We start from the raw sequence: 19,750 nt of genomic DNA, 5'->3' as shown, positions 1-19,750 counted from the left end.
AGTTTAGTTAAATCACCCATTACAAATATTATAGAGAATAATATGTGGGTTTAAAATATGATTTTGACTAATTTTTTTTATTGTACTTCCATGTAGGGTTTTTCTATTTTTTTATGCCTAAATGGTTAATACATTACTAATAAGCACCGTTATTTAAGTCATCTGTAAGTCATCAATGTATATGACATCAATTTGTAATTTGAATTTTCTATATCATAAAACATAATATTACTTACTATTAATTCTGAAAGCAAGATATTTGTAAAACATAGTATTGGTAATATTTAGGTCTATACAAAGTGATGTTTCATATGATATCATCAATTTTAATTTCTTTGCGTAGCACACAGGCATATCTAAATTCATTTTTTTAAATGTATGTTTTGATTTTTGAAATTGTTAATTTTGACAACTAATAAACAAAACTTCTAGTATGTTTTGATAGAGCTGTATTTAAAGATAAGTTTACAGAAAGAATTTTTTTTTTTTAAATAATCAATATTTTAATAGATTATAATTCTTAAAACCTTAAAACTTGATATCATTATCAAAATATGTGTATTTAGTATAAATAACATCATAGGTTTAGAGTAAAGATTAAGTGGTATTGATTTTGGATTTAAGTATTGTTTTAGTTTAAAAAAAAAAAAATGTGATTTAGTGATAAATGAATCATAAAAATTTAATATACGCCTAGTGTAAGATTTTACTACTTAGTACTATGGCACTTAATAACCTGAAATGAGTATTTTGTTCATTTATGAATTATGTATCATTATTTTATACTTTTTTTATATAATCTTCATGTCTATACATAATTATGTTTGGCTCACTTTATATTGCAATTCGTAAATGTTGAGAATCAAATTTATTTAATCTACCAATTTTAAATGAAATTACATTCATACTTCAAAGTTAGTTTTCTTATGCATTTGTATTTTATTAAGTCAGTCAGAATCCTTATTATTTTATTTAAAATTTAAATTGTATTTGATAAATTATTTTCTAATATAATAATATATTGGACATTAATATTACATAAACCTCAATATACTAAAATATACTTAAATTAAATATGTAAATACTGATAGTAAGATACATTATAAATTCTACTGTTAAAGCTAATTTCAATTTTATTTTTTTTAGTGCTTTAAATACTACATACTTTAAATGTTTGATTCATATTTTTTTTTATATTTTTAATAATAAATATTTTGATATATGATTGTTAACGCATTAAACTATCATATTATACAATTCTAAATTAAACAAGAGATATTAATTAAACCCTGTTGTATTTATTTAACACTGCATAAGATAAGTAAAAACCTTATTCAACATTTTACAATATATTATTATAATTAGGATATGACAATTTTTCATCAGTTTTAAATCTATATTTACCCCAGTGGACTACCATGATATACTTAATTTTTGATTCAAAGCTGAGAATAACAAGAATAATGTTTTTCGGATTAAGAACTGGATAGCATATGTTTAAGATATATACTTGGCAATTTCAAATAATTCATTTCCATTTTCATATGTATAAAATTCAACTATTTTATTCAAGAAAAATATTAATTACTAAAGATCATAAAAGTTAACATTATCTCCCTTGTTTTACAATTTTGTGTCACTTGTAATAGGTGACTTGCGCTAAATATGTTATTATCTGTTTGTCAAACTTTCTAAAGTAATAAACCAATTATAATAACTTATAACTTTTTTCATGTGAGGTATGATTATACAAGTATACTTTAATTGATTTTATGTTAAGCCCTTCTCAACATCTTTGATTCAAAATTGTTTAGACCGTTGTATGGTTTAATTTAAGAAAAACTTTATTAACCCAAAGTACATGATATATTCCAGTACTATCAATACAATTTTTGATTGGAAAGACTTGTTATTAAATAAATGAAACAAAATATTTCACCGGAGTCTGCAATATTTGTTGCTTCTTCGTGTTCAACTTGTATTTACATGACTGTGCTTCTATTAAACTATAATAATAATGAACTCTCTTCTCGCTTTTCAGCATTAAATAGCAAAATATTGATATTGCCTCAGCACAATTAGTCTTTTACTCATATAAATTGCTTACATTCTAAAATATATTTTCTGATTACTATATAATATATATAATAAAATAATGCCAACAGTTGTTGACAATATATGACAATAATTTCAATAGTTAACCATATCAAAATATTCAATATGAATAAAATTTTTAAATAATATTGGTATTTTTCACCAGTAATGATTAACCTTCAAAAATGTTACACATTACTTACTTCAGAAAAAAAAACTTATATTAAATATCTATAGATCTAGGAATTTAGATACCTAATTTGAGACAGATTATATAAAATATTAACAATTAATAAAGAATAAATACCTATAGACTATAACTATTAAGATTCATGTTTAGATGTTGAGAATTTATGTATGCACGTACAAAACAAATTAAATATTTGACTATGAAATTTCTATTCTAAAATTATGTGGTTTATCAGTTTGTTACTTACACTCTTATCTTATAAGGTAATATATTATTATTAAACGCGTAGCGATTTCTTTGGACACTAGACAGCTATATCTATCCGGCTATATCTGAAGTTGAAAATCAAATACAACTGTTCAGTGCAATAATGAAATATCGAATACAAAAATATTTAAAAAATAATAATAAAATAATTATAAGAAATATTAAGTTAATAATATATTAATTATTAAATATTATAGTTACATAATGAAACAGATGATAGAAAATAAATTTAAATATTAAATTAAATAGGTACCTCCAATAAATTATAATTGGCTAAAATAAAAAAGTTATAGTGAGCAATTGTGCACATTTGCCTCTTTGTAGAAGTCCTTGAGTACATACATAGGTTCTTTTAGTTAAAGGTTTTTAAGGAGAATTTAATCCTTTCAGCAAGTCTACAAAATCATAGTCTGTTTCTCCTATTCATTATTTGTTTGATTTATTTTTACAATACCTACAAAATACATCTATACTATGCACCATATTTATTACATGCTGTAGCCAATACATCAATCAATAAAAGCATGTACCTTTTATATATAATATATTGTGCTAAATTACTTGTTGAAGTATATAATATATTTTTATTTTTAAATATAATATTTAGCACACAGCTATACCCTACTGTATAGTATTATAGGTACAATGAATAGGTTTAAATCACCGATATATTATGTACACCAGGTTTATCATTTATCATTAGCTTATTAAACCTTCATTATTTTTATCTCTTCTCTCAAAATAAACTTTAGTCTTTGAACATAAGTCTACTTTCTGATTCATTCCGTAATTAATATATTAATGTAATCTAATATAGATACTGTATAGTATAATTATTATTTGTGTTTATATTTGCGTATCATTTATTTACGATTTAAATTGTTTTTTTTATACCTAATCAATAGTAATCTATATACCGAGTAAAAGTGATTAAAATTAATGAACATTTAATATACGTAATAATACTATAATAGATGTTTTTTATTTAGGAAATCAGGGTTTTAAATAATATTCTTTATTGATATTAGAAAATAAATTTTATTTATTATCATCCTGTAAAATATTATTAACATTTGCTATAAGCAATTACCGACAATACCTAAGCTGCTAAAATCGATTAATCCTACTAAAAAAATATAATTTATATTTATATCGAGAACCGGTCAACTATCTTAACTGACTAAAGCGCGTATTCATAATTTTATTATAATATAATATGTATAGATGTGTAGAATTAAGCGAGAAATGTGATCCACTCAATTTCCGGTCGGTCTTAGAGTTTTTAAAATTATATTTGCATAGGTACCCAGACGTATTTGTTTGCGATAATCATATATTATATTGACTTAATAACTCGTATAAGTCGTAACTCGTATAGAATTTGACCATACCGTATAGACTATATTTTGTATTATCTACATGGCCACAATATAATAAAATTATGTAGAATGTAGATAACGTTAATACCTACGTTAAAAAAAAAAACATTTTAGAATTCGTCCAATTTAACACACAATACAACACATATGAGTATGTTTTTAGATGGTATATTATAATAGTTTACATACCTTGTTTATCTCTCATTAGTTGTATACTCGCAACATCATCTACGTGACTTTATAGGTTTAATATACAAAAATGTAACATAGGTAGGTTACCTACCTAAATTATTATTTATTAGATAGGTACCACGAACTCGTGTTTATGTGGTATTGTAGTTGTAAAAAAAATTCCTATATACGAGTATTATATTATGTCACACAGCTGGTGAAATATAACAAAAAAATGTGTTAATATAAGTTTAAAGTTATAGCTATATATAAAGGTACGTATAATATAATTATAAAAATATTAAAAAATGTATAAAATACCAATTGAAAATGAAAAAAAAATTAAAACCAGGTAAGCATATAAGTCTAGGACCGGTTCTCATGAAAAAAAAATAGTTGAAAGATATGATTTTAATGTACCAACTAGTACCTAATACGTATGTATATTTAATAATTTATGAGTAGGTTTATAATACAAATACGAAAAGGAGAATAGATTTGTGAAAGGTATTTAGTTTTTTTTCTGGTGTATCAAATTTTGACCTACAGCTGAATTATATCTCAAAAGCCTAACCGCACTTATTGCAGTTTATAAGTTCATATGCACTGTACTTCACATTTTCGTAATATTATATACGTAGGTATATATGATTATACGTGGGTGATAACCGAGGATATCCCGAAGTTCAAATCATTTGGCTAATGAATAAAGAGTAAAGTTAATTTTTATCGGTACTATTCTCGTACAAACTTAAGTATTTGGCGTTCACGGTCATTAAAAATGTGAAAGGAAAGAAGTATACTTTACGGAAACTAGAAAGATGTAATAGTACAATATTATATACAGTAGGTACAAGGTGCCTAGCTAACAATACGACTGTAACTGTTACATAAGCATATATATATATATATACGTAACTGAAATTACAACAGAGCTCCACATAATATTTATACGTATGTAATTTAGACCAGCGTTTTTTAAACTTTTTATCCGTGGAACCATTTTTTTATGTCTCATTTTATCGTGGAACCCCTAAGATTTTTTTCTTAAATTTTTAGCTATATATTTTTATTTAGCTTTCAATACAAAAAGTTATTAAAGCTCGATAATTATAACCTCTACTTTGTTTCAATAGTTTTAATGCGTAGGTTAAACAACATTTTTTAGTGCCACCAATCTCGTCGAGTTAGATTTCTTTAAGTACCTAGTTTTCTTGAAAAAAAAAGCGCAAAAGTTTCGCGGAACCCTAGGGTTCCGCCGAACACGGTTCGAGAACGCCTATTTAGTCGAACAAGTCGAGATTTCTCGGACTTAATCGATACAACTTTGTTATCTAGTTTCACGAGAATAATATCTTATTTACAACGGCCTGGTGACCATAACAGCATGGCTAATTATTGATTTTCATCGCATAAATCTTATGATTAATTTTGACGTCTGTTTTTCGATTAATATTCAACCGACGTATACACAATACTAAATCGTAACAGTACGATTTCGCACGCGTGTTTCATCCCCAAGTGCGGTCTATTCCCCTTCGACCAAGTGGTTCGGTATAAGGTAGGTAGGTTTTAATTTATAATAATACGTGTGCACGCTATACTCTCATACGTCGACGTGTACACGGTGAACACTGGACGGCAGAGAACGCGATTCGATCGGTAAAAAACTCGGAGAAGGCCACCAGACGGTACAACGCGGCGTCGTCGATTTCGAATAATAATTCACAGATACCTATATTATTATTGTACGAGATATTTGTGTTTAAAACACGACTTGTCCTAAAATATTTTTCGCCTCTCACGTTCGACCGTCATAGCGGTAGGTCCTTAACAACAAATATTATATACGACGACAACCAGTTTTTGGCCCTACCTCTTATTACAGAGTGTCGGTAGGTACGAAATAAATAAAAAATAATAATAATAATGATATTTAGTCGTGGAGTGCACACACACGACTGTACAGATAATAACATTACGGGTGGCAGCAGATGCCCCTAAATGGATTTGTGGACGACGACGGCGGAGGAGTGGCGGTGTCTGGACAGCATTATGGATTATTGTGTGTTGTACGGGCGACGGCGGCGGCGTCGTCGTCGTCGTCGTCGTCGTCGTTGTCACCACCGTCCGCCGCCGCCGCGTGCGCGCGCGCCTGTGTGTGTGTGTGTGTTATATTGGCGAATCGCTGCCGCCGGGAGGCAATTGTACATCAAGGTTACCGTATACCGCGCGCTGACCAACAGCGCCGCCGCCGATCCCTCCCAGCGAGTGGGCACGTGAGATAACGTAGCCGTCGCCGTCGACCGTCTTACAGTCAGGCGCGACGGACGTCGGGGTACACGACTGCGCGACACACACACGGCGCGCGTTATAGTTTAGTTTTTTTATTATTATTATTATTATTGTAATATTTACATAAATCGTTTGTTATTGTTCGTCGTGATTATTTTGTTATAGTCGTCGTGTTTTTAAGTCCAAACGACCGTCGCTCTCTGTTTTACATACAATAATAACGTTATACGGTCGAACGGCCTGCTTATATAATAATAATAATAATAATAATAACAATAATATCAGTTGTTGTTGTTGTTGTTATCAACACGGTGGGACGGTAACTCACCGAAGTCATTCCATCTCGGCCGTGTTTTGTTTGGGTCGCCCATTCGATCGTTGTTTTTTTTTTTTTTTTTTTTTTTATGTCGTCCAGCCGCTCTGGTTGACCGCCGACCGAGGCGTTTCCGCGAGATCGACGTCCACGACCGCCCTGGCATCGTACTCGTCGTTTCGACATCCGTTCGACGGCAAGCGTCTCTCCGAGTTGCCGCCCTCGCGCCCTCCGACGGGGAGTGCTATTATGTGACAGCGGTCGCTGGGACATGTCCGACGACAACAAGCGATTACAAAAGCCCACCAATGGATTGGGCTGCCATCAGGTGCACGGCGGTCACGCGACGTACGACGTTGGCATTCCGTTGGAGGAGAGCATGGACATCATCAATCAACAGTGCCAAGAGATTTACGAATTGAGGACACAGTTGAACCTGGTGATGAATGAGAGGGACATGTTGCTCAACGAAGTCGGCCGTCTCAAATTTGATATGGAACTCTACGATCAGCGCATGATGTCCCAGGACACCACCACCAGGTAAACTAGCTCACACATTACTAATTGATTTGTACATTTTCCATATTGCCATATGGTCAATTTAAGTACACTTGTAATTTATTTTGAAAAAATCGTACCAAATTACAACTTTTTGCTCGAATTTAAAAAAACCATTCAGTCAGTTTTTTTTTTTTTTTAATGAAAAATCTGTATACGACACTACAGATTACAGTGTTTACATTATTGTCTAATAATTATGTAACACTAATTTTAGTATTAATTATTAGTAATTTTCATGAATATTTACCTTACTTTCAACTGTAATTATTTAGTAATCTTATAAGAATGATTAGTTTTGTGTTGTTTAATTTTATCTTATTTATTACTTGAATAAAATTAGATAATTAACTGTCAAGTATATTAATCAATTAAATTTATTTGTTCATATGGCATTTCAAATTCACTAACTATCTAGGTTATTTAGATAGGAACCTATCAGGTTATTTATGTTTCCATGCCTTCAAACTTTAATGAGTGACATTTGTACCAATCCTACTTACCTATAAAGTTTTCTTTATAATTAATCTTATGAGAATAATTTGTGTCATAGAGATAAAAAATGCCAACAGTAATAATATTAACAATATTGTCATAGTAAATAATGAATTAATAGATTATTTATGCTACTATAATAGATTTATTTTTTAATACTGATAATGATAATATATATGTATATATTATATTTGATACCATGAATATCTACTACGACTTTATAATTTTATCTTTTCACATTTTAAAATAAATAATTCACTCCATCAACATTTGGATTAAGTCATAATTTTTATTGTAACATAATTTACTGTGTTTAATAGTCACATTATTTTAATTTTATGGGATGTCAAGGACTTATAGTTTTATTAAAACAAATCAGACTTTGTGTAGGTACCTATGACAATCATTCATTATTTATTTTGATAGTCTGATAATTGTTACACTTTATTAGTATGCATATCATTTTGTACAGTTTCTATTTAAATACTCGTGTTTAAAATGGTTTTAGTTTTTAATAAATATCCGTGTTTTATTTATAATAATTGTTTTATTCTTATTTACTGTCGATGAAATATTAGTTTTATTGTTAGGTAGGTATAAGTGGAAATATTACAATTAGATTCTTAATGACTAAACTTGACTAAATTAATTTTATTGATTTTTTTTTGTTAGACATATATATAGCTCACGTATCTATGTCTTTCTTTAAAAAACTATCTTTAATATACAAAACCCACAGGTATGTCAAATCAGTAGTTTCAGATTATCCTAGACAAACATACGGGACTTTTTTTTTTTTACATAAATTCTGTGAATCTAGTTAATTATAACTTAAGTATGAATTGTTTATAATTTCAATAGTATTGAAAGAATATTAAATAATAATAATAACATATTATCTTATATTTAATAATAAAATTTATTATATTTTTCAGAGAAGACAAGTATGATAAAAGCAATAATCGAAATTTTTTGAACCAATGTGAACAATATAGTCATTGGACTGGAACAATGTCCAAAAATAACATGGTTCAACCAGAACCATTTCATACATCTGCTTCGTAAGTTTTCTTATATTTAAATTAAACAATATGATTAAATCTATTTTCATGTATTTAAAGGTATGAGTTATCACAAGATTTGATTGAAAAGCAGATTGAGTTATTAGAAAGAAAATATGGAGGCGACAAAGCCAGACAAGCTGCACTAGTCATTCAACGAGCATTCAGACATTACATGCTGGTTAAAAAATTTGCTCACATCACAGCAATGGCAAAAGCTGAAAAACGACTTAGTAAACGATTAGAAGATACCCAAAGTTTACGATCTCATGATAGTCAGTTGAGTGTAAGGTCAGGGTCATTAAGAGAACGACGATCAGGTTACTCACCGACCAAGTGTAACTCTCTGCCACGTTCTAGATCTGGACGATGTGATTTAAATTATTATTACAGCTTGGAATCTTCATGTTCTCATTTCTACTCAAATAATTACTCTTATAATGATATGAAAGGAAACAATATCGGTACAATGAACCCAGAGACAGGATCTGAACAATTTTTTTTCCAAGATGATATCACTAGTCAAGTGGCACATCAAATGATGCCAAACTTTTTATGTGGAAACAGCCATAACAATAGTTCAGACACATATAGACAAGCACATTCTGGTTCTGATTGTAATCAGTATGGGAGCAGTAGCTCTTCATCATGTATGTTTTCAGGGAGCTCAACGGGGTACCCTTCTAACATTTCCAAAAATAAAGTTCCTCCCGAAGTTCCAAAACGAACTTCATCAATATCGTTTCGCTCTTTACGGGAACAGCATCAAAACATAGCAGCCGGTACACTGAACAAAATGTCAGATAGTGGTAGCTTATCAAGTGTTCAATCTTCTGGTAGCGATGGTAGTCTTTCTAGTCAGTCACATAATTTAAATCAAACAAATTCTTCAGTTGACTCTTCCATGTTGTCAAATTCTATAGTGTCTTGGAATAAAAAATCACAGGTACATATATTAGTATATTATATAGATTTTTTTATTATTAATATTACATGCTTTTTTTTTAACACAAAAAAAAATGTTCTTAGATTTCTGATGTGATTAGAAAACGTCAATATCGTATTGGTCTCAATCTCTTTAATAAGAAACCTTCCAAAGGTATTGTTTACCTTGTACGTAAAGGATTCTTGGACAACGCCCCTCATGCAGTTGCAAGGTTTTTAATATCTCGTAAAGGCTTAAGTAAACAAATGATTGGTGAATATTTAGGAGATTTACAAAATTCATTTAACACTGCTGCCTTAGAGTAAGTAAAATTATTTTAACTATTAGTTCTATTGAAATAACTATAAATTCATCTAATTGGAATACATTAAAAAATCTTTTATGTCTACTTGAATCATATGATGCTTTGAATTTTTTTTATTTTATTAAATTATAGTGCTTTATAGTAAATGTACTACAACAAATACATTTTAGTCAAAAGAAATTAAATTTCCTATTTTCATTATTTATGGTGTAACTTGAATTTATTTTTAGGTATTTTGCTCAAGAAATTGATCTCTCTGGTATGCAAGTGGATGTTGCTCTACGCAAGTTCCAAACTTATTTCCGTATGCCTGGCGAAGCACAAAAAATCGAAAGAATCATTGAAGTTTTTAGCCATAGATATTGCCACTGTAACAGAGATGTTGTGGCAAGATTGAGAAACTTGGACACTGTATTCATATTGGCATTTGCAATTATTATGCTTAATACTGATTTGCACACTCCTAATCTAAAACCAGAACGTCGAATGAAAATGAACGATTTTATAAAAAATCTAAGAGGTAAAAATACTTGTTACTGTTAATAATAATATTATTATTGTTATTTATAATATTTGATTTGCATTATCATTAGGTATTGATGATTGTTGTGATATTGATCGAGATATGTTAGTTGGAATTTATGAGCGAATTAAAGCAAATGAATTCAAACCTGGATCAGATCACGTTACTCAAGTGATGAAGGTGCAATCAACAATAGTGGGCAAAAAACCAGTAAGTTAAATTAATTTGAATAGGTATCTGGACTAAGTCTGTTATGTATGTAATTTACATGCATAGTGCAATCATAATTAACAGAATCCTGTTTATCATGTTTATCAATCAAATATATTTTATACTGTATAATATATGGATGACCTATTAATTGATTTTACATTTATTTTTATGTATTTTATAATAGTTGTAGCATAATATCAATAATACAATTATTATCATTGTTTATAATAATTAAATATAATTATTATATTCTTTTAACTGTTGATAGGCAACATATTAATTTTTGTCACTTCCAATACATTATGAAAAATATAAAGCATGAAAATAAAATTAAAAATTTTTTCAGAATTTAGCTTTGCCACATCGTCGGTTAGTGTGCTATTGCAGACTATATGAAGTAGCTGATATTTATAAAAAAGAGCGACCTGGTGTTCACCAACGAGAGGTATTCCTCTTTAACGATCTTCTAGTCATTACCAAAATACTTTCAAAAAAGAAAAATTCAGTAACCTATACATTTCGTCAAAGTTATCCATTAAATGGTCTTACTGTTTCTTTATTTCAAATGCCATGTAAGAATATTTTTACTAAATATTAATAAATACTAAAACCATGGTTTTTTTTTTAACAAATCATTACTATTTCAGATTACCAATTTGGAATTAAACTTACTCAACGTTTAGACAACCGTCTATTGATAACATTTAATGCACGAAACGATCATGACCGTTGTAAATTTGTGGAAGACATTCGAGAATCAATATGTGAAATGGATGAAATGGAAAATTTGAGAATAGAGTCTGAACTCGAGCGTCACAGACATGGTCATAATAATCGGTATATTTTAATATATAGTTACTATTTTCATGGAATCATTTTTATTTATTTTATTTTAATATTTAGATCAGTTAATAGCAATTCGGAAAATCGAGATAGTGGAGTTGCTGATATTGATCTGGGTCCATTGCCCTCTCCGCCAGTGCGTAGTCCCAAACAACATCCAGATGATACATTTGAAAACGGCTCGCCTTCACAGCAGGCTACACCAAAACGAGCTGCATTGACTGTTACTTGATAATATAACTAAATTTATTTTTAACATACTAAGAAACTTACTTTTATAGAGCACCACCATATTTTTATTTGTTTTTTTTTTTTATTTAATACACCTATTTTATTATATAATATATTTTGTTCATTATTTTTTGGCAATAAGTCATCAGTATTAATATTCTATGACAAATTAATTATTATTACATAGCTAATAGTGTGGTGCAGACTTAGTCAACCGTATAGCACAATCAGTAATGTAATTACCAAAATGTTGAGAATGTTATACCTTTTATTATACATATATTTTATACAGATCTGTGCTCGAGTAAGAATATGACCATTTGCACTTATTGGCCAGCAAAAAATAACTTTCTTTATCCGTGCTCTGTCATCAACACTAGTATACAGATCTCGCGTAATTATTATTTACATACTGTACAGTGTACACCATGTTCAAGTAACACACAATCTATGACGGTGTTCTTAAACACGCGGCCTGCGAGCCCTCTCGATGTGGCCCGTAATGAGTATTTGTTTCTTCAAACATTTTGATTTTGATTTTGTTTATTTTAGATTTAGTATTAAAATAAGTAAACAAAAGTATTTTGCCCGTTTACCTTTGAAATCAATATATATAGCCCGTTGGTAATTTGAGTTTGATACCACTGATCTATGTGAAATTGGTCGTGCATAATAAAAGTACAAATGGACACTTGTCATATTCTTATTCTAGTGTGAATGTTATCTAAAGATTAAAAAACTTCAATACATTTTCTTTTATTAATATTTAAATCTGTAATCATTAAATGTTTTACAGATATGAGGTATGTGACTATTTATGCACCACACTGTATATTAAATTATACAAGTATACACAACTTTTTTTTACTTGTGTTACATTTTTATAAAGTCAAAATGTTTTAATATTTTTAACTAGATTTGCCGTGTCCTTGCTTTTGAATTATAACCTTTAAAAACATATTTATAACTATTGTCTTTTAATGTAACAATTTTATGTGTAATTATTTTTCTTTGTCATTTGTATTTATATAGTGAAATGTCAATATTTTTGACAATTTTTAATATAAACGTCAAAATGGCTTATTATTGGATTTTTATCTGTTATAAAAATATTGAATGATGTACCTATGTAATAAAACCAAATTGATAATTAAACATTTGATTAAAGAAAACCTCTTTATACTATGTTTAATAATTATTTGTATATTATATTCATATTCATATTATTTTATGCATTCAGATGTGCAATGTTGGCCTGGCCATGGTTGCTGGCCGCGGATGCAGCCAAGGCTCTTCGGTTTATTATTTTTTTTTTAGTATCATAAATTTTGTTATTGAGCATTAATTTTATTTTGTTATTATATAAATCTATGTAAATTATTCATCGAAGTATTCAGCCATAATTTTTCTTTCGGGGCTCAGGAAATTTAAAATTGAATCAGTATCAGATGCTTGACCATTACTTATAGCAGAGGTCTCCAAACTTTTTTACTCAAGGGCCAAAAGTTTATTAAAAAAAAATAATTTTTAATCTTTTAATTTTAGATATCTACTCGTATATTTATTTATCGTCCTTTGAGGGCCGCGGGCTGTGGTTTAGTAACCCCTGTTCTATTGTATGATCAGTGCATAGTAGTACAATTGTCAAGTAACAATTTAGAGGAGGTATTTTAGATTAATTGCGCTACTGCAGGTTAAGTTGGGTTGTATCTTTCTTCTTAAAGATAATGAAGAAAAAAACTAAGAATTCTTAATGTTTCAAAAATAATTATTTGTAAAATTGCTTTTTATAAAGTTAATTCATGATTATTAATTATTATGTAATACTGTTTATACTAAATTATATTATGACAGTTGATTAGTAAACATATAATATACATTTTTTATTATGATCCATCATATTGGTAAAAATGTAAACTATAATATTTATAGAAGTATTTTAAGGTGCTATTTCAATAATAATATGTCAAGTACATTTTTTGGGGGGGCTCTTTAAAAAACTGATCTATGAGCCTTTGGTGTACCAGGCCGACACTGCAGATGTATGTATGAATATAGCGTGAACATTTAAGCTTTCACTAATTTCACTGTACTTAATGAATACCTCAAAAACTCAAAAAGCAAACCATGAACATTGTGGATCTTGAACCATTTGGGTTCTAATGGTTAGGTGTGAGATTGTATGAACTCCCATTTAAGACAAAATGTATGTTCACAATTTCACATAATATGGTCATGTTAAACAGTAAACATTCATATATGCTCATGTTTATGCATCTTAAGACAAATGTATGCAACTAAATGGTATATAATAATTCTTTAAACATAAATAGATTTATGCATAGTAAATTAATTAATGGGTAAATATAGATTATTTAAGGAAAAACGTTAACTTAATTTTTAGTTTTCAATCAATAATAAATAGAAGGATTTTAAATAAACAGATATTGGCTTCAGTTAATATTTGGAGATAAATATTAGCTATAATACATGTAATCCATTTGTCAGTACAATTGTATTATATGATTACACACTTACTATCATTACATTACACATTTTGTCTAGGTATATGATTTAATTTGCACAATTTCAATTTTCATTCAAAAAAATTAAATAAAGAAAAATATTTTTATTAAATATATAACATATCATGAAATAAATTTTGCACACTGTGTCATTGCACCTTTATATAAATTATGTTATAAATGTAAAATGGTTTTAGGCATAATTTAATAATGTTTTTGAATATTACAGTAAATTTTAAATTTTGAAAATAATAATTAATAATTCTAATTTCCAAAGCATAAGATAAATAATAGTTCATACTTAATAAAAATGTTAAGTTGCCTAATAAGAATTATAATTTTTTAAATAGAACCTAATGGCTATACATTAATAGCTGAATAATCAAGTTTCGGGAACGAAGATGATTTGATAACTTTGGATATAATATATAAAATATATTATATTTTAAATTGGGAGTTGAAAAAAGTGGCCTATGTTTTAATGATACCCCAAAACTAAATATTATACAGAAAATGCCAATTTAAACAACTGATGTATATTTCAAGTTTGTATTTGAAAGTAATTTTTAACTATAGCAAAAATCTAAAATTATTTAATAGTAAATTGTTTTACGCGTGAATTTTGGATTTCGTAAAAATTTAAACATAAGATAAATTTTTTTTAATTTCCCAATACTCAACTTCTGTTATAATTATCCTAAGACAAAATAATGGAAAATCTTTTACATATTACGTTTTTGACTCTTAGCTATACAATTTTTTTTTTTATAAATTTTTAAGTACAAAATAATTTATAAATATTCATGATTTTGACGAATTTTGTCAATATTTTGAAAATTGTGCCTATATGTATTCTTATAATTTTTATATCACTATAAGACAAGTTATGAGGAATCTATCGAATATTTCAAATAACCTTAAAATAAGCGAAATATTTTAAAATTAAATCATGTAAAGATAATGGTAATCTAAATAACTGATTAAATTTTCAAGTATCTACGTCCTATGACTTATACTTTTTGAATAATAACAAATATTGAAATTAGTTTGAGGATAAATCGTTATAGTTACGCGATTTCGTAAAGATTTAAAATTCAGTCGATCATAAAGTCATATCATTTTTCCTATAATGACGCTTCAAATTTTCTCTTTAGCTATTTGAAAAAAAACTTAATGTTAAACTTTTTAACCTTAGATATAAGTACAAAATTTTTTATGCATTTTCAACAACAAAATTACTTGAAAATTTTTCACGATTTTGACAAATTTCGTAAAAATTTGATCTATAAAAGCGTATAAAAAAAAATTGTGAACAAAGATTTTTGATTTTTTTTTAACTACAATAAGAATAACTCATAAAGTCCTAAAGAACCTTGTATTAAATTTTCAAGTTTTTTTGGGCAGCTAAAATTATTTTATTGACACTTCAAAAAAAAAAAAAAAAAAAATACTAAAAAGAAAAAAGAAAATTTTAGTTGTCTACAAATAGCTCAAAAAAAGCCAAAATATTTTGAAAATTTAATCGTTTATAAAATATAGATAACGCTAGTATAAAAATTTAGTGAAAATTTCAAGTAATTAGGTACAATCATTAGTTTTTGAGTACCTAATAAGTTGTAACTCAAAGAATTTATAAAGTTGTAACTTATAACAATATGAAAAAAATCAATTTTTTTCAAAACTGGGAAAATTTTTGCTTTTGACCTCTATAATGCACCAAAGATATTCACTCAGCCATCGGTAAACACCCCTGAAGTTTGAAATTGAAGTATCATTTCGACAAGTTATGCTGTACACACCCACACACACACAAAACATAATATACAATAAAATACGATACACGTATGCTCGCTCTCCTTCTCAAGTCAAAAGTAGGTACAGGGCAATACTTATATGATATCTAAGTAGTACATGCATGTTACAAGTATTTTTATCAAAACATTTTAGGTTTCTGTAAGAATAACTTATAAAGAACATATTGTATTAAATGATCAATTTTATTTATGAAACGTATAACAGTTTGTATCAACAATTAAAACAAAAATGTGTTTCATATGCATATAAAGTTAGTCTAAATATTTTGAACATAATTAAATAATAATAAAATTAAGTATTAATAATTAGGGTGCGGATTTGTAAGTAAAAATATAATTGTATTGAATATAAATTTCTTAGTCCTGATTAAAAATAAGCATGATTAACACACTGAATAAAATGAAACTTTTTTATTTTACATATTTTTGAATATTTCACCAATATTCACATACTTATGTCGTATAGACCTAACTGCACAACATTTAAATTTGAAAGAATATTTTCAAATATATATTGTATATTTGTATCCAACTTTATCCAAAAAGACAACAATAAAAATGACTAAATGAATAATTATTAATTAGAATATCAAAAAAAAAAAAATGTAGATACATAATAAATCTATACCTAATGTGGTCATATCTAGAACAGGTACTTTTTTTTATAATATTAAAAAAACATTGACAATTAATTAAAAATGAATATAAAAAACCGATTTTTTTGTCAAATATTTCATATTTTTTATACACATTTTGGCAAAAAAAAAAAACATAAATATTTACATACTTTTTTATTACATAAAATCCACTCTCCATTAATAATGTAATAAATTAATAAATGCAATGTTGTTGGAAACAAAATTAAATTAAATTACCGTAATAGTAAATTACTTCAATAGCAGTATTAAAAAATATATGCTAAGTACCAGTGTGATATGGGCTGATGACGCTCTGTCTCCGCTCACAATCGTTTTTTGTATTTAATGATATTATACCTATTATTAAAATCCAATTTAACCGGTGATAAACGATTGCGTATATTTGTCCCTTTTAGTACAGCGATTGCGTACGAAAATTTGTGCAAAGTTGACTAGTTGACTACGTATACTTAGGACTCAGTTTAAATAAACAATAGTAGTATCTTCAAATAGGTACAATTAAAGTAAAGGTACAAATTATAAATTAAAAATTTAGTACCTATCGACAACCAGTCCCGAAAAGTTTGGCACCGGAAATAATAGTCACGCTGCAGTAACGAGTAACTACGTTACGAAACTTTATCAGTGATGGTAATCATTAATTTTCCAAAACAATAGTTATACTTGTTTTACAAATTTTCACGGTCGTGAACAACAGCAACGTAGCACTAAATATGGGTAGGTAGAACATATTATATACTATGCAATTTTAATAATGGAAAAAGTCCACACGCAAGCGTAAAGCACTAATTGGACACATCCAGTGCAGTGACCAGTGACCCAATAGTCAATCTATACACTTTTTATGCAGCAGACCGATACCGGGAACATCGGGCGATACCTACTAGTTGTACAGCTTTTTAATTATAGTTGTTAAGTCTAAATTATTAAATGGGCACTTAAAAGTTGTACAACAAATACCCTTGAAAATTAGTACCAATTATACAATTGTTTAAACCACTTAAATACCTACCAATAAAAGTGTATAAATTAAAAGTATTAAAATAGTATTTCATGGATCTACCTAAAAAGTACTTAAAACACTTTTATTGTGATGGTATTTCGATGTAAATCAATGAGAGCTGGCTTGTCTCTTTAGATTTTAATAAATACGAAAAATAATTTTTTACAGTATTACGTTAAGTTCTACCTAAAGACGTGTAGAATATAGATAATATAATAACAATATACCTACCTGTTGGCTGTTGTCATCATTTTATATTTCTATCAACATTTATATTACCGGTGACAAAATGTTGACCGCCCATACAGGTCAAAATGTCTTTTACAAATCTTTGAGTCCGAGTTGCGGCTGGCGGTTGCAATAAACGGATTTAGATCATAATAAAATTTAAGACAAATTTACCGTCTTAATAATAATTGCGGTTTGTATTCGATTATCGATTATCTGATAAGCGCTTATCCAAATTGCAGTCAGGGTTACATCTTTTAATTTATGGCTAAATGAAATTCTTTCAGCAATTGGTTTTAAAAATAAAAAATAAATTCCTGTTCGACCTAGATTATAAAAAATATATATTATATGTAGGATTTACGTAAAAAACTGTTTTGTATAAGCTAATAAGTAAATGTATAGAAATTAATTTTATATTTAAGCCACAACATACAGGTAATTTTTGACTTTGAGAAAAAGAATTCTTCAAGCTGTAAGTTAAAAAGTCCTGTTTTGATTGAATGCAGATTTCGTCTTAGTCAAACCACTCAAACCTATAGCGGACAAAAATTATATAGAATTAGGACTGACCATAGAGTACAAAAATAATTACTCGGAAATTGGAAAATGGTTGCAATACGTTTTTGGATTGACTTTTCTTTTTCCAGATAATGTGGGAAATATGTTTTTGAAATTGATCGCTGAACCACGTATGGGTTCAAGAGTTACTGAATTTAGTAACATAACTATACAGTCAATAATCAAATTTACTATGGTACTACTTTTACGACCACACTTTGGGCAACTTTGAATAATATTTGGAGAACGAATAATGGAAGTGAAGCTTTCTATTTTAAATTCAAAACTGAGAACCGATAGCCACATTCCAACATGTTTGAATTTTTAAAATATGCCAAAAATTTTCGAATTGATTCATTGAAAATCAATTTCATGGATTTGGAAACTAATAAAAAAATTTAGAGGATTAGTCAGAAATGTATTGAAAACAAAATAAAAAATTAATTAATTTGCTGACGTTTATAAAATTTTAAGAAACAGCGTATAATTACAAATATATTATTTTTATTCATTACACGTAGGTACATATTATAATTATCAGTTTGTGCATTTAATGTAACTGTAGTATAATATTATATAACTATATCAATATTTAAAACACGATAATTGTATTTCCCGGCCGTAATTCGGTATCGTCCTAGTAAATACTTATCAAATGTTTGTTCCTCCTATATGGTTTTCGCTTTTTACAATACAAGCAATTCTCCGGCCACTGTCATCCATGTTTCATTGACCTGCTCATCTGCCCATATTAAATTATACATCATATTTTTTATAAAAACTTTTTTTAATTTTTAGAAGACACATTCAGATTTAAGGATTTTAATTTTTAACATCAGCCCTGCAGTATAAGTCTCTAAAAATTAAACGGAGAAAACCACCTCATTGACCCCTTTTCCGATTGTTGCCACTCAGTAAATATAATATTTTATGTGCAGTGTGTCCGGGGACGAGGGAGAGAGGTCGTTATAAAAATAATAACATTATCGGAAAAATAAAACGCACTATACCTACTTGTACCTACCTCATATATTTTGTCAATAGCAATATATATTTTTAACCATTTCTCTGTAAGGT

The 19,750-nt window shown here is 28.0% G+C and overlaps 1 protein-coding gene across 3 annotated transcripts; it reads left to right on the top strand.

Annotated features, from left to right (window-relative positions):
* The first annotated feature begins 6,315 nt into the window (after positions 1-6,315).
* LOC114122729 (IQ motif and SEC7 domain-containing protein 1) lies at positions 6,316-12,974 on the top strand. 3 transcript variants are annotated; one of them, XM_027985479.2, is made up of 9 exons: positions 6,316-7,249; positions 8,698-8,823; positions 8,884-9,769; positions 9,853-10,070; positions 10,304-10,593; positions 10,667-10,806; positions 11,156-11,381; positions 11,457-11,646; positions 11,713-12,974. In XM_027985479.2, exons 1-9 carry the CDS (start codon positions 6,981-6,983, stop codon positions 11,882-11,884), a joined length of 2,517 nt encoding a protein of 838 aa, XP_027841280.1. In that variant the 5' UTR covers positions 6,316-6,980; the 3' UTR covers positions 11,885-12,974. The 3 variants fall into 3 exon arrangements, with proteins under 3 accessions (XP_027841280.1, XP_050062039.1, XP_050062038.1); XM_050206082.1 differs by lacking the exon at positions 6,316-7,249 and adding an exon at positions 8,227-8,352; XM_050206081.1 differs by lacking the exon at positions 6,316-7,249 and adding an exon at positions 8,443-8,501.
* Positions 12,975-19,750: the final 6,776 nt, after the last annotated feature.

Source organism: Aphis gossypii, chromosome X (genome assembly GCF_020184175.1).
Source record: "Aphis gossypii isolate Hap1 chromosome X, ASM2018417v2, whole genome shotgun sequence".
Lineage (NCBI taxonomy): Eukaryota > Metazoa > Arthropoda > Insecta > Hemiptera > Aphididae > Aphis > Aphis gossypii.
This window is presented reverse-complemented; position numbering and strand designations above follow the sequence as displayed.